At 41.5% G+C, this 16,714-nt stretch overlaps 1 protein-coding gene across 4 annotated transcripts in view; it reads left to right on the top strand.

Annotated features, from left to right (window-relative positions):
- Nucleotides 1-13,818, top strand: part of KIAA0753 (KIAA0753 ortholog) — a 92,895-nt gene extending 79,077 nt beyond the window's left edge. For 3 of the 4 annotated variants that reach the window (XM_055134032.1, XM_055134031.1, XM_055134033.1), the window contains 2 exons: nucleotides 517-738; nucleotides 12,338-13,818. In XM_055134032.1, the coding sequence (XP_054990007.1) occupies nucleotides 517-738; nucleotides 12,338-12,455 (340 nt within the window). In that variant the 3' untranslated portion in view covers nucleotides 12,456-13,818. Of the gene's footprint in view, nucleotides 1-516; nucleotides 739-12,337 lie in introns of those variants that run through there. The other variant, XR_008629397.1, reaches the window with a different exon arrangement.
- Nucleotides 13,819-16,714: the final 2,896 nt, after the last annotated feature.

Raw genomic sequence — 16,714 nt, 5'->3', positions numbered from 1 at the left:
TATTTTTTGAGATATATGCCAAAGCTAACATCACCCAAACTTTAACATGTTAGTGATATCCTATAGAATGTCTTAATGGCTCCTGCCAAAATAGAACTGTCTTCACACTATTTCTTATATGAACACTTTTTTGTAAACATGTTAAGCAGTTCTTCATAACAGACAATAGGAAATGTATTATTTTGGTTGTGTTTGGGACAGGGCTTGGGGCTTGGGATGGAAGCATCCCGAATTTGGTTGTGGGAAGGTGTAATGGTGGTGGGATGGGTGTCTGAATATTAAATGTAATCAAATATTGTGAACTAACTTATAAAATAAAAAATGAAAAAAAGAATTGCTACCAAGTCTGAAGTTAGTCCAGTGAAAAGGGAAAATACTGAGTGGTGATGAGATGTGAAGTTTGGTTCACTGAGAAAGAGAAAGGAAGCCTTTGATTATCAAGCTGTTGGAATGAGTAATATTTAGCCTTGCTTATAGGTGATTTTAAATGCAGCTATCATTTTTATTTGCTCTCAGTTCCCTAGATGAAAGTGTGGAAACAGAGGAGCAATCAGAGAGAAGAGAGACTCCCCAAATCTCTCTTGAAAGTTCTCAACAGAGAGAGGGTGAAATTGCCCTCTTTGTTCCCCAGGATATGCGGCACAACATCAGAGACTACTGCAGCCGTTTCGAGCAGTACCTCCGGATGGTCTCTCACGAGGCTGTGGGCTCCTTCAACCCGTGGCTGCTTGCCGAGAGGTCAGTAGGGTGTGATATGCCTCTGGTTGGAAACCAAAGTGTCGCTGGAGAACCAGTTGTCCAAGATCTCAGGCTGTGTGTTTAAACTGTGAATTCCATGGTAACTCTTTAAGCTGCCTATTTCAGATAAAGGAAATTCTTCAGACCCTGGCGGGTGATACCCCTATAGGTGTCTTCCCCTGCCTCTCCTTCCTTGCACTTGCCTTCCCAGGCAAGAAAAATTTATGCTTGTGAAGTCTTGGTGATTGAATAAGTGCATATAGAAATGATGGGCATTCAGACCTTGGTATTTTCTTGAACCCCTCTTCTCCTGGGGAGACTTCATCTGAGTAAAGTACTGTGGAGTTGCGAGTCAACCCTGTTGCCCTTAAATTCTTGAAGAATGAGTGATCTTTTTATGTAGTAGATTAAAAGGTATGTGTCGACCCATTCTTTTTTTTCTTAAGGAGAGCCCAAGTATGAATCCTCAAGGGTAGCACCTCATTATGGATATATAGATAGTTTTCATCATTGAACTAAACTGGAAGTGAGGCATTTTTACATTTCTTTTTTTTTTTTTTTCTTATTTGTTTTTTGGGCCCACCTTGTGGTATTCAGGAGTGAGTGCCAATGCAGAAGACCACATGGTGTCAGGAATTGGACCAAGGCTTCTGGAGGCTAGCATGCATTCTAGTTCCCTGAGCTACCCCCTTGACATGAGGTATCAAACATATCCCAAAAGTTAATAATTGCCCTTTTTTGGGTGAGTGGTGGGTGCAGGTGGCATGTGCTGGGAGCACTAGTACAACAGCATGCATGCCTTGCACACAGCTAATCTCCATACGTATGGTCCCCAGAGCCATGCCAGGAATAATGCCTGACCACAGAGCCAGTTGTAAGCCTTGAGCCCTGCCCAGTTGGTTTTAAACCCAAAGTTAATAATAAAAATAAGGTACTTTTTTTGTTGCTGCCTTTATGTGTCATTTTTCTCCATACATTAATACTTTTAAGTATAATTTTCCTTAAACTTAGGAGATATACGTCAGTCGATTTCTCACACTACCCGACTCTCTCCTACCACAGTGCTGCCTAGCTGTTATTCTCTAGTCTGTAGCATAGCTTGGGACTTAGAAAGCCTTCATCACTGACCTGGGTGTTAGAGTGCCTCCCTGCTGTTTCAGAGTAGGAATTTCCCAGGGCCTTTACAGGCTTAAATTATTAATCATGTTAATTATATTCTGCTTTGAGTATTGCAGGGAATTCCTTAAACTTACATGTTTGAAAGAAAGTATCTTTATTCCATCAACATATTTAATGATTTGGCTGAATTTTAAGTGACTGGTTTGTTACCAGGGAAGTAGCTCAAAGGGCTGAAGTACATGCTTTCATGCTAGTGCCCTGGATTCATTCCTCTCACCATACTGGTTCCCTGAACACCAAGCCAGGAGTAGCCCCAGAGCACCACTGAGTGTAGTCCCAACGCCAGAATATATAAAATTAAATTACTGGTTTATTTTTTCTCAAAGAATACATTTTCTTTCATGAGGATGAAGGAGGATTGCTTCCAAGAGCAAAAGTAAAAAATCTCTCACTATAATTGCTTGATTCAATAGATTTGCAGCCAGTGTGTTCTTTTTCTACTCTGTATCCCACACTACCGTAACAATTCTCAGTACTACTACCTTCTGAATCTGGTGCTTAGTGAAATAAATTGGCTTTATTTTCCTTGACATCTCTTTCAGTAGGAGCCTTTGTTTCTAAACTCTTGCTTTTTAAATTGTGGGGCTGTCTAACTAAATGTGGAGGTCATGAAAAAATCAACTGTGTAATGAGCCTGACATGTTTCTGAATGTCCTCACCATGTTGCATTCTCAAATTACAAGGGTTGTGAGTGAAAAAGTTTTTAAGAAGCCCTGTTCTCTAAACAATTGAATTACTATTTTGTGTAATTTGTATTTCCTGAAACTCTTGGACATTCTTTTTATCTGCTTTCATATTTTTCTCATTGGGGATTTATGTATATATCCATTTTCCTTTATTTTATGTGGGGTTTGGGTTGGAATCAGAGATAATCACTTATCGAAACCCTAAGATTTGGAGTCAGTTCATAAGACTTTTTTTTTCTGTTTGGGTCACACCTGGCGGTGCTGGCAGTGCTCGGGATACCATATGAGATGCCGGGGATCGAACCTAGGTTTGCCACATCAAAGGCAAATGCCCTACTGGCTATACTATCACTCCCACTCAGTTCATGAGATTTTCAAGTGTCCTTTAGAGCATATAAGAAACCCTTGGTTCTGGCCAGCATAGAAGATCAGCTTTCTGGAGAAAGAGTGAGTATGTGTGAAGGAGGAGTGTGTGTAAACAGCACACTCCTGTAGCTCGGTCACTTCTACAACCTGTCTGCCTTGGTTTGATAGGAAAGCCCCAGACAAGTCAACAAAGATTAGACCATTGTTCTTTTTTTTTTTTAATGTCGGAGTACTGCTATTTATTCAGCCATTGATTAAGCTGATTGAATTAGGCATGAACTCCACATTACATTTTTTTTAGTCAGAATGTTAATTTTATTATATTATTTAAAAAAAAACAATTGTTTTTAATCACCGCGAGATACAGTCAGAAAGCTTTCCTGTTTGAGTTTCAGTCATACAATGATCAGTCACAGTCATACAACCCTCCACCAGTGCACATCTTCCACCACCAAGAACCCCAGTATCTCCCCCCATCCCACTCCTCCCCCTGCCCCTATGACAGACAATCTCCCCCATATTCTTGTTTGTATTGTTACTAATAGCATAAGATGTCACGCAGCTGAATGCTCCTGGAACTCCCAAATTTCAGATAATTAGGGTCTGGAGAAATCTCTGCAGTGAACTGCTTGGTTCGGAGATTCTTTTGTGTGTCTCTGGATCATGACCACCAAGGAGCTTAAGTAGCAGCCAGAGGTAGTTTGTGGGTATGACCTCCAGGGTCCCATGGAAATGGGGATGAGAGGGACCGGCCCATCCCCTCTCTCTTGAGGCCTGGAGTTTGCCATCACTAAACCACGTACCTGCACTTCTCATTGGGTTCTGGAAGTTGGTGGCCACAGGAGTTTTAAGGGGGCAGGGGCAGGTGGAGGGACGACGCCTGCCACACCGTCTGAAGCACCCTAGTAAAGTTGGCCTGGCTTAAAGTCTGGAGACATCTGCAGTGAGCTGCTCGGTTTGGAGATTCCTTTGTGTGTCTTTAGATTATGGCCCTTCTTTCCATCTTTTCCAGAGAAATAAACTATTGGCATATGCAGGGCGTGTCTGCTCGCTGGCAACGCATCGTGCCACTGGCCCTAACTGCAGTTTTGGCTATCTTTCAAGGTTTATGGTCTCTGAAATAAGGCCAATAAATGAGCTTGATAGCTGAGCCAGAGATGGTATGCCAGAAATGGTATATAGGTGTGTCTCCCACATACCTAACTTTTGGCCGTTTAATTTCTTAGTAAACTTGGTCCCAAGTTGTTGGGATCTTACCAGAGGCACAGCGACAATCTTGGGTATCAGGAAATCTGAAGGCACCATCAGGCTGCAGATGCACTCACCCGGCAGGTACAGGGTGACCTGCCGGCAGCTCCTTACCCCCCGGCCATTGTTCTTTTGTCCTTACCACTTCATTAAATGACACATCTTATCCTGACTTACTTCAGAGATGTAGGGAAAGGTTTTGTCAACGAACAAAGTGGGCCTGGGTTTTTTACAGATAATCTTTCCTGCTGTGTTTGACTACAAATAGCAGTGTATCTAATATTCTAGCTCTGTTTTTCATCTCTCTTGTTTTATGTCTTACTGAATATCCCAAAAATGAGCATTGTATTGATCAAATCTTGACTAGGTGTCCAAAGTCAGTTGGCTTTATATAATAGCCTCATGAGTGAAGAAGGACATTAGCTTAGTTTTTCTCTTCTTTTTAATGTCTTAATCCTCCTTACACCTGAAGTTAAAATCTGTTCCATTAACTAGAGGGAACAGATGATATAAACTGTAACTAAATAAAGAGTAAATGTGAAAGGAAAGGTGTAAGGTGTTGATGCTTTTGATGAGTACAAATTCTTAAGGATTCCTGGTTTGAAAACAAAATCAAGAGTCTTATAGTCAAGGAGGACAGTTCTAAACTAATTATTAGTTTATCATCATAAGGTTAGAAGGATGACATTTTTCGGTATGCCAAGTATACAGAATTTTAGTTCTCATGCACTATTTTTTAGTCAGCTACCAGAAGGTGTGTGCTATCAGTATAAGGCACATATTGAGGAAGAGGGTGCTGGCTTTGGGAACTTTGATGCTAAAATGGAACTTCTAGAAAAATGACAAGAACTATTTCAAAAATGACAATATAAGAAGGCACTTGCCTTACAAAGTGGCTGTGGCTGCAGAAGCCCTGGTTTGAATCCCAGCACCACATATGGTCCCCTGAGCATCACCAGGTGTGGCCAAAGAAAAAAATAATATTTTAGTGAGCATATAATTTTTTTGAATGTCCAGATTGGAGTAATAAGATAGAGAACTCTGGTAAGAATAGTTTCCAGGGGGTTGGGGGACCTGAAGAAGAAAAGAAAATTATATATTAACCTAATGTGTTTGAATAAGCATTCGGAGTACTTGTATATTTCTTAGTTTGGTGATGAATTGGTGATAGGAATATAGAAAGCAGAGTGTATAAAAACATTATTTCTGAGCCAGAGAGGTAGTACCAGGAGGTAAGGGGCTTGTCTTATATGCGGCTGACCCTGGTTTGATCCCCAGCACCATATATGATTTACTGAGCACCACCAAGAGTAATCTTTGAGCACAGAGCTAGGAGTAAGCCATGAGCACTGCTGAATGTAGTCCAAACTCTCCGCTCCCCCAACTAAAATAAATAAATAAGAAAGCCTCTGCTTATAGTACTGTAACACTAGATCAACCTCTTCTCTAAGGGTTACTGGTTTTGTTTTATGGTTGAGGACCATATCTGGCAGTGCTCAAGGGCTGCTCCCAGCAAATTGCCTAGGTTCAGTCCTGGTAGTGCTTGGGGAACCATGTAGTGCTGAAAATTGAACCCTGACTTCCTTGGGGCAGAGCATGCGCACTATAGACCTTTGAGCTATCTCCCCAGCCCCTCTGAGAATAATTGTGAATTACGAATAAAATATACATGCTTAATGGCATCAGGAAGTGAGTGAAGAATATGCCAGAATCCTGAAGAAGACAGAGACAGGGGAGCTAGCCTTTCTCAGGCACTGAGAGATAGTCAGGTCATGAGGGAGATGGTGGCACTTTTGACCACCTTTTCATATCATAGGAGAGGCAGAAATCCCAAGTCTTGCCAAGGTGAAGGAGTTGCCCTGGTAAATTCTACTCACCTTTGAAATATGGGTGGCACTGTTGGAGTTAGGATAATCTGGGCACCAACTCCATTCATCTTTCAATTATTTCAGTTTCTGAGAGTAGATCAAATGACTCTTTGTAATTGCCTCCCTCCCCCCACTTCCACACCGCAGGCATCATATTTTTCTCTGAAGGTATTTTCTCTCTAGACTCATAGTATCTGCATTTTTCAAACACAACATCTGTTATATGGTGAAAAATAACCAGGCAGCAGAGTCATCATAGTAAAAAAAGCAGGCCCCCAGCTCTCATGGTAGAGCTATCAGAAACAGACAACAGAGTAACCCAGCTGACTGTATTCATAGAGAGAAAAGACAATTTAGAATTTTGGTAAAGAATTGGAAACTAAACTGAACATTCTAGAAATGAAAAATATAATTTGTGAAATTAGTGATTTGTTGGATGGGCCTGATAACAAATCACTCTGCCCCAATGGAGATATTTTAAAAGTTGAAGAGGATAAAGAGACATTGAAGATAAAGTGACCGGAGTCTCAAAAGGAGAGGAAAATAGAGAAGGGTCAGAGGCAGCATCCTAAAAGAGAATGGCAAGCTGGTGTGCCAGTGGGTACAGTGGGTAGGGTACTTGCCTTGCACATGGCGAACCTTGGTTTGATTCCCAACACCCCATATGTACCCCCAACCCTCCATTCCTGCCAGCAGTGATCCCTGAGTGCAGAACCAGGAGTACCTGGTTTGAGAACCTCCGAGTATGGTCAAAAAAAGAACAAAACAAAGGGGAATGGTTCATACCAAAGTAACAGAAGATACCAGCGACAGTCAAGAAACTCTCGCAGTCCCATACAAGAAAAAGAGATTATTCCTAGGTGTAGCATAGTAGTGTTGGAAAGTCACAAAGAGAAAAATTATATTATCATCTGGAGAGGGAAAATAAACAGGAAGGCTTGGTGTACAATTTAAAGTTCTGAAAGAAAAGAACTACCAATCTGAAGTTATGAGTTCAATAAAATATATGAAAATAGGAAGGTTAAGAGAGGTTCCAAAGCCATTTATAACTTTGTTACCATTAGCCTTAACTATAGGACTAGTTTTTTAAATTAATTTTTTTTAAAAAACATTGTGATTTACAAAATGTTCATTATACAGTTTTTTTCAAGCATTCAGTTTTCCAACACCACCAGTGTGAACTTCCCTCCACCAGTATCTCCAGTTTCCCTCCCAGTCCCAACCTGCCCCCTTAGGCACAAAAGAAATTTACTTTATATTGTTTATTCCAACAAAACTTTAAGAACTGGAAAATCGAATAATCAGAAAATATATCAGTAAGAACCACTTAGTGATTACTGTATGATTTTGACCTATGTAAATAAGACAATTAAAACTATTTAAATATAATATAGTAAAATTCCTATTCTCATTTACATATATACATTTTCACCTCTGGAATCTAAAGTATATTACATTAAATTTTATTTTATACTTGGGTCTTGTTATGGTAATAATCATGTCTCACCTGTCACTAATAATCATTTTAAAGCAATTCTATGTTGATATATTTTGGAGCATACATGAAATAGGTATGGCCTACATATGTAAGTTTTCCCCTTACATTTTGTATAAACACTATGGTTTACAGAGTTGTTCATGGTGATTTGTTACATGCATTTAATATACGAACACCAGTCCCACCACCGTTACACCTTCCCTTCACCATTGTCTCCAATGGCCAACCCTTATCCATTTTTTTCTGAGCTAACTAAACCTGCTGTGTCACATTTTTTCTGGCTGACTTTCCATTACCCAGCTGGGTTTTTTCTCGCAGCTAAGTCCGTCTTCCCATGCCTGAGCCTGCCCCTGACTCCAGTGGTCTAGCTCTACCATGGGGGTGTCAGAGGAGAGGCTCCATGGGACAGGTAAGACAGACCCCTGCACCTACCCCAACCCTGAACCCTGACTCTACACTGGGTCCCCTCCCATGCTCTCCCCTGACTTCATTTGTCTCTCCTGACCACTGCTATCTGCTGCCACACGGATGAGGCTTTTTCCCCAGGGAAGTCCAAGCCATCTGCCTTGCCCCTGCACCTTGGTGGCAGGCTCTCCCCACGATACCCCTGCCGCCTCCAATGTATACCCTTGATGCATGGGTTATAGTGCCTGCAAAGTCCTCTAGAGAGAACTACAAACAGTCATTTCTGAAACATCCCCATATCAAAAGCTATTTAATTTCTCCTCTTCAGTAGCCCAGCCTAAGTTGGCCTGGTGCTAGCAGTTGCAGGGACCACTATGTTTCCCTGCTGCCGCCCTTATCCCTCCCTTCTTACCTTGTCTCTCTCATCCCCTCCCCTCCACCATTGTCTCCAATTTTCCCAACCACCCCTTAAGCCTGCCCCCATAGCAAGTCCTATTTTTTTTATATTGCTTTTTATCATTAATTTGCTAACAATGATAAAAAAAAAAAAAGTTCCCTGGGGATGGAGTAATAGCACAGTGGGTAGGGTGTTTGCCTTGCACATGGCCAACCCAAGTTATGTTTCCTTAGAAGAAAGTTAGTGAAAATTGTTGTATCTTAACTTAGAGCTCTTACGGCCTTGTATAAGAGATTATAAGATGTTACAGCCTTCTGTGTTTATTTTGTTAATCGAGATTGGTTGCCTTCTATATTATATCCCATCGAATCTCATGTGCTACTAGTGGTTTATCAGTGTTGTAGTTTCATGCAGTCCAGAGTTTTTAACTGTGTTACAGCAGGAGTTAAATTTTTAACTGGGTGATGGCTTTTGAGTGTGTTTGTGACTGCTGGGGCTTCCCGAAGTACAGGAAGATAGGGGCAGGTAGCTCATCGCAACTCTGTGGAAGCCTGGAGATTTCACTCACAAAACTCATACCTGAATTTTTCAGCAGGTTATTTCCTACACTCCCCTTCCCCTTTCTTTCCCCTCCCCTTCCCCTTCTCTTTTCCTTTTCCCTTTCCCTTTCCCCTTTCCTCTCTCCTTTCCCCTTTCCTTACCCCCTTCCCTTTTTTTTGTGGGGGAGAGCTTTTTGGGTCATACCTGGCAATGCTCAGGGGTTACTCCTGGCTCTGCACTCAGGAATTACTCCTGGTGGTGCTCGGGGGACCATATGGAATCCAGGGATTAAATCTGAGTTGACCGTGTACAAGGCAAATTCCTTATACTGTCACTCCAGCCCCCGTCAGCAGGTTAATTTCTGGACGAGGCTCTGTCCCGAGGGTGGAGTCCAGTGGAGGGCATGGCAGCAGTTGTAGAGTATGGGAGCTGTCAGCTGCTGGGGCTCTGTTTGGGCTGATACTGGCTGGCTCAGCCCCCTCTGGGGTACCCTGGACGACTCAGCCATGAGCAGGTATCCAGGGGAAAAAATCTGCAACTTGTTAATCTCTTTTGAGATTTATTTATGAGTCTATGAATTATGAGCAGTGGATGAGCTTACACAGCATCAGAAGTGGTTCACGGGCATAACTGCCAGGGCTTCTGGAAGTTCAGGGAGATGGGGGAGATAGCCCATCCTGATAATAGGAAATATTTTAAAAGGTATTTCTTTTCAGGGGCCAGAGAGTTAGTACAGAAGGTAGAGGGGCTTGCTTTGCACACAGCCCACCCGGGTTCAATTCCTGGCATCCCATATGGTCCCCTGTACACTACTAGGAGTGATTCCTGAGTGTGGAGCCAAGAGCAACCCTTGAGCATCTCCAGATGTGACCCAAAAATTAAAAAGTTAAGAATAAAAAGGTATTTTTTCAGGCAGAACAACGAATAAAAGACAAAAAGTCAAATATAGAAAGTCTGAATAAAGAAAATATGGTCAATGTATAGTAAATTAATATTGATTATACAATAACACTTAGTTTTTTATTGGTGTATGTGTGATTTATGACACACAGTTACAGAAGCATATAGTCAGGAAGGGGATCCATGGGCGTAGAGTTACACGGTCTCTGCATTGTCTGGGAAAATGGTAAGGATATCAGTGTATGTTAATCTTAAAGTGGAAGATTGTTTCTATAATATAGGGTGTCCACTAAAAGAATAGTAAGAGAATATGATATAACACAATGTACTAAGGAATTATCTCAAGGAATCTTCCTATAGGTTTGCAAAGGAAAAATAGTAATTTTTCCTGAGGAAATATGGCAGGCCTTATCTTAACGAAGTAACCAAAGTAAATGCTAATTTACTGTATCACTGTCATCCTGTTGATCAACGATTTGTTCGAGCGGGCCCAGTAACGTCTCCATTCATCCTAGCCCTGAGATTTTAGCAGCCTCTCTTTACTCGTCCTCCCAGTGGTGCCACATTAGAGACTCTTCAGGGTCAGGGGAATGAAACCCAGCATTGTTACTATATTTGGCATATGAATACGCCATGGGAAGCTTGCCAGGTTCTCCAAGAGGAAGAACTAGACTATCAGATGGGGAATCTGGGTGGAAGAGGCCCAGTCCCGATCCGACAGCCTTGGAGATCTTGGCCCCGGGTCCTGTACATCTGGGTTCCTCTGCTGGCTCCTTCATGCATGAGGCTCATCCGAACGTGTGGAGAGTGGCCTTGAGCGTGGCTGTGGCTGTATTCCGGAGGTCTTCAGCTGCCAGGGTTCTGCTTGTGGCGAGGAGGGAAACTCAACCTGCCCCTCTGAGGGGCCCCAGTGAAGACAGCCAGGTTCGGGCAAGAGACTCTGCGTCACTCTCTTCTGGAAGCTTGGTTTTATAGACTCTGGATGTTGGCCGTTGATGACGGCACCAGAGGCAGTTTCTGGGTATGACTGCCTAACTACTGGAAGATTGGGAGTCTGGGTGGAAGAGGCCCAGTCCCGATCCAAGCAGCCTTGGAGATCTCGGCCCCCAGTCCCGCACACCTGGGTTTCTCTGCCTGTTTCTTCATGTTCCTTCAAATCTGAGCGTGTGGAGAGTGGCCTTGAGCATGGCTGTGGCCAGGTTCTGGAGGTCTTCAGCTGCTAGGGTTCTGCTTGGGGCCAGAAGGGAATCCACCCCACCCCCTCCAAGGGGCCCCAGTGAAGACAGCCAGGCGAGGGGGCAAGAGACTCTAATTAGTAATAAATTAGAGACACTAATTAGTAATGAAATATTTTTATTTTTAAAAAGTACTGAGGGCACACAGTATCCCTTCTGCACATCTGTTCCCAGAATATATCTCTTGAATCTGGTTTTGAGGAAACATCAGGCAAATCCAAGCTAAGGGGCAGTGTACAAAGAGGTCTTTGCTATGTTGTACTAGTAGGGGGCAGTACTCTTTGGTAAGGCCTTTCCTCCTTAAAAAATGAAGGTCCTAAAAGATAAGACTGGAGAACAGTTCCAGATTTAAAGTTGATAAAGAGTCACGGCAGTAAGTGTACCAGTAGCTTCTGGATTGAAACTGAGTTTGCACAAGTTTTCTTTTAATTAAAGCAAAGTATTTAGATAGCAGGCAAACTTTTGAGAAAGATTAATCTCCCATCTGTTTTAATTTGACATTTTTATAGTTTTTATCTTGGTTATTTTAAAGAATATGATTGTTTTTAGGAAATATCACTGTATCACTGTCATCCTGTTGTTCATTGATTTGCTCAAGTGGGTGCCGGTAACATCTCCATTCTTCCCTGTCATGTGCTAGTGTAGCTCAGTGGCGTATTGGGGGCCCTTTCAGAGTCAGGGGAAGGAGGACTGTCGTTGTTACTGTTTTGGGCATCTCGAGTACGCCATGGGTAGCTTGCCAGGCTCTGCCACAGTAGTGTTCCTCCCCAATCCCTCCACCCTCCTGCCTCTGCCAGCTCAGTGCCTGCGCCCCCAAATTGGGCGCTCAATAAATCGTTTCTGTCCATTTAAAAAAGAAACCGCTTAGGAAACATACACTGAAGTAATTGAGGAAGCCTTCAGCTGACTCTCAGTTTGGGGGAAAGGTTGGAGTCAGCTTTGGAGCTGGATTGGAGTTGGGGTACAGCTGGCAGGTTTCTGGTCACCTTTACTTTAGCCGTCTCCTGGGGCTTTTTCTTGGATAAGGGTTCGTTACAGGACCCTCCCTCCAGCAGGACTTAGAATCTAAGCATCCATCATCTGAATATCTAGGAGATGTGGTATTGTTACCCTTGTTTTTCTTCAGGAGTGTCATGGGTGTTCTTGGCCTTTGGAATATTCATTTAAATCTGAACATTCAATGTTCAGTTGGTATGTTAAGTTCCCTGTTGAGTAGGAGATACTTTGCTCACATAGTTGCCTCTGTGTACCTTAACCTGTGCTGTTTTGTCTTCCAGCTTTTCAGAAGAATTGATAGATGAAGCTTTGGGAGCTGTGGCTGCTGAACTTCAGGACATGTGTGAAGATTATGCAGAAGCTGTGTTCACCTCAGAATTCTTAGAGGCTGCTCCATAAAGACTCCAAGGCTGGGCCTGACATGTCACACTGGAGAAGAGATGGCACTGCCCATGTTTGAGCCCATATATGTCCTCAGTTCTTCCTCCAAGTGAGAAGGTGCTCCCCCTCCCCACCCACCCAAGGAAGGAAATGCCAGTGGGGCTGTCTCATTGTTTTTCTTGTTGTCATGGCCGTGATCCTGTCGCATAGCAGTGAAGGAACCTGTTATATTCATCATTTCCCCCAGAAACATAAATTATGACAATATATTTTCTGATTGTATGATTCTCTTAATGAAATATTATGCTCATTCCACTTACTCAGTTGGGTGATCAGAGTGTTTTAGAATGTAATTAGTATTATGTCCCATAGGGATTAAATTGCTTTTGAGCCTTCAGGTATCATTGATGGTAACGGAAAAGTGCAGTTGCTATATGGTCCCAACCCTGACTTGTGTTTCCTTTGGTGGTAGTTTCCTATCAGGACACCTGTCCCTACTGGGTTACAGACTCCTATAGAGCCCAGAGGTTGTTTATGCTTCTAAACCTCCTCTCTGTTACACTTAGTAGAAATAGGAACCCAGTTAATCAGTGCACTGTGTTCATTACACATCTCTAATGTTCTAGACTTCCCCAAGTCTTACTGCTGAGTGTTAACAACTTCTGACATATGAAACTTTGAATTTAGAGAAAAATATAGAAGAATGTTTGACTTCTTCATTAGAGGCCAGGTGTCTCCTGTGCTTTGTTGAGGTTCCTGAACTCAGCTCCACCTCTGATAAGGTCATACATTCCTAGGGTTTCATCCCACAAAGTAGCCTTGCATGGGAGAAGAGAATCAGCCTGGATTATATGAGACTTCTTCCCAGAGAAACAGAGGAACTTGAGGACTTTAACAGCTGGTCTTTTGCATCTTGTCAGACAGATTTTACCAAGATCAAAGCCTCTTTTCAGAAAAAGACAACAAATGTTCATAAAAGTAAGGCCACTGCCTGGAAAAAAGTTTCCCTCAATTTTTTCCCTGAGGCTTCTGGTGAAAGAAATGTGAAGAGTGATGTGAGACACCCCACAGAATAATGTGAATCTTTTTATAACACAGTGTTGTCATCTGGGATTTTTCTCTGAAGTGTGAGTATTTCAGGTGATAATTTCAGCTGCTTGATCTCACTTATTATTTGTGTGAAATTGATTTTCATTTAATGTTACTGTTTTCCTGCTTAGTTTTATATATGCTCAGAATTAAAGACTTCAAGGGAAATCAAGTCTTTAATTGAGAAGTTACATGTAACACTTTAATTGTTTAGAGTGTCATTGATAGCTTAATTTGTATGGTGGTTTTTACTGTGTTCATTTTTAAAATAAACTCAATATTTTAAGGTTTAGCTGTGTCTGGATTGATTTACATCTCCTTTTTCACCTCACAGACAATATGAAATGTGATTTATAAAAACCGTGATAATTTTTTTATATTTCATATGTGCATGGTGGACTATTTCCCTTCCCTTACCCTCCAGGAAAAATAAATGGTAATAAAAGTTGACATTTATTGAGCACATATTATATAATAGATATTGCTCTCAGTGTTTTCCATGTAGTAGTTCATTCCTCATATCATCTGTGTGAGATAGAAGCCATTATGATTTCCATTTTTTAATTCTAATTTTTAATGTTTTTTTAAATTGAAGTAACATGATTATAACAGTATTTAATGTTTCTGGTTTGGGCATGTAAATCACCACCTCCACTGCACCACAGTGCACCCTGTCCTGATGTCACTTCTAATCCCTCTGCCTTCAGACCCTGTCCCCCTTTTCAGTTGGTAACCTCAGTTCTATATTCAGAGACTAAGGAATTGGTTGTCATTACACTGTCCTTTCCCCTTGCTCTGTTTCTATGTATACCACATATAAGATCAATTATTTCCATTTTATAGATGCATGAAATGATGCACCAAAAAGAGGCAATTTTATCAAATCAGCTTATATTCAACAATTCCATTATTATAATTCATAAAGATAATTGTTAGAATTTTGAATGTTCACTTGAGTATTCTGCCTTTCTTTGTCCTCGCTTGATGTGTCTACAGAGTATTACCTGGAATAGTCCCTTTCCTGAGTACTTCCTGTCTACTGAGGGTAGTCCGGACTCCTCTGAAGGATCTTCTCAGTCTTCTCCACCCACTAGATGGGTGCTCCCCACTTCTGACTCACCTGAGTCAGGTTTACACCTGCCTGCATGTGCAGTGTCTGCTTTATAAAACCAGGCCCCAGTGAATCTTGGCAACTAAAGACACAAAAATAAACTGCAAGAAACAACATTTTAAACATTTTACAAATTCAAGAATTTATGAAGACAAATTTTTCTTTTTGTAGCTACCCAGGTTTCTTTAATTTTTGTTCTTCATGAGTCAACAGATATATGTCATTTTCTGACTCTCTTCAGTTTTCTCCTGATCTGTCCTGTAGCTTCAGAACAAATGTATGAATTGAGCATCTCTCTTGGGATAGGCCATCCCAACAGATAGCTTCCAGGTGGCTTAAGGATAAGCCCTCTGCCTAGCTTGTTGATGCTTAGTAACTACTTAAGAATTCGTGGAAGAAAGAGGGCACATTTTTGTGGGAATAGTTTTATATGAGGTGGGGGGAGGGAGTCAACTGCATATCTTATAATCCAAAAGATAATTCTTTTTCTTTTTTTTTTTTATTGAATCACCATGTGGAAAGTTACAACACTTTCAGGTTTAAGTCTCAGTTATACAATGCTCAGACACCCATCCCTTCACCTGTGCACATATTCCACCACCAAGAATCACAGTATACCTCCCCCCCACCCCCCACTCCCCCAGCCCCCCACCCCACCTGTGTAACTGATAAATTTCACTTTACTTTCACTTTACTTTGATTACATGCAATATTTCAACAAAAAAATCACTATTGTTGTTTGGAGTTTCTCCCCCCAAAGTCGGACCTGCTGAAAAGGAAGCATTTGATAATTTGTTTTCCATTGCTGAGAATGAAGAGATATGAGGTCAAGCAGCCGTTATAGCGGTCGCACAGTTTTGGATTTCTGTATTTTAGTAACTAAGTCCAGAGAAATTTCTGCCAGAAATTGCATCATTGTAAGCTCGTACCTCTCTGCTACTTTATATTCCACATATGAGTGCAGTCTTTCTATGTCTGTCTCTTTCTTTCTGACTCATTTCACTCAACATGATACTTTCCATGTTGATCCACTTATATGCAAATTTCATGACTTCATGTTTTCTGACAGCTGCATAGTATTCCATTGTGTAGATGTACCAAAGTTTCTTTAACTGGTCATCTGTTTTTGGGCACTCTGGTTTTTTCCAGATTGTGGCTATTGTAAACAGTGCTGCAATGAACATAGAAATGCAGATGTCATTTCTACTATACCTTTTTGCCTCTTCAGGATATATTCCCAGGAGTGGTATTGCTGGGTCAAATGGAAGCTTAATTTTTAATTTTTTGAGAATCGTCCATATTGTTTTCCAAAAGGGCTGAATGAGTCGGCATTCCCACCAGCAGTGAAGGAGAGTTCCTTTCTCCACACATCCACACCAACACTAGTTGCTTTTGTCTTTTGGGATGTGGGCCAGTCTCTGTGGTGTAAGATGATATTTCATTGTTGTTTTGATCTGCATCTCCCTGATGATTAGTGGTGTTGAACATTTTCTCTTGTGCCTCTCAGCCATTCGGATTTCTTCTTTGGGAAAGTTTCTGTTCATTTCATCACCCCATTTTTTGATCGGATCAGCAGTTTTCTTCTTGTGGAGTTCAACCAGTGCATTGTATATCCTTGATATCAACCCTTTATCAGATGGGTACTGCATGAATATCCTTTTCCATTCTGTAGATTGTCTTTGTATTTTGGTCACTGTTTCTTTGGAGGTGCAGAAGCTTCTTAGTTTGAGATAGTCCCATTTATTTATCTCTGTTTTCACTTGCTTGTCAGCTTTGAAGATACCGTTGGCTTCAATGTCATGGAGGGTTTTGCCAGCCTTGTCTTCAATGTACCTTAGGGATTCTGGTCTGATGTGGAGGTCTTTAATCCATTTTGATCTGACTTTTGTACATGGTGATAGGTGGAGATCTAAGCCCATTTTTTTTTGCATGTAGCTGTCCAGTTTTGCCAGCACAATTTGTTAAATATGCTTTCCTTGCTCCACTTCACATTTCTTGCTCCCTTATCAAAGATTAGTGATCATATATTTGGGGGAGTGTGTCAGAGTATTCCATTGGTCTGCAGCTCTGCCTCCAA

Source organism: Sorex araneus, chromosome 3, assembly GCF_027595985.1.
Source record: "Sorex araneus isolate mSorAra2 chromosome 3, mSorAra2.pri, whole genome shotgun sequence".
In the NCBI taxonomy this organism is placed as follows: Eukaryota; Metazoa; Chordata; class Mammalia; order Eulipotyphla; family Soricidae; genus Sorex; species Sorex araneus.
Note: the sequence above shows the minus strand (reverse complement) of the source record. Positions and strands in the feature narration are given on the sequence as shown.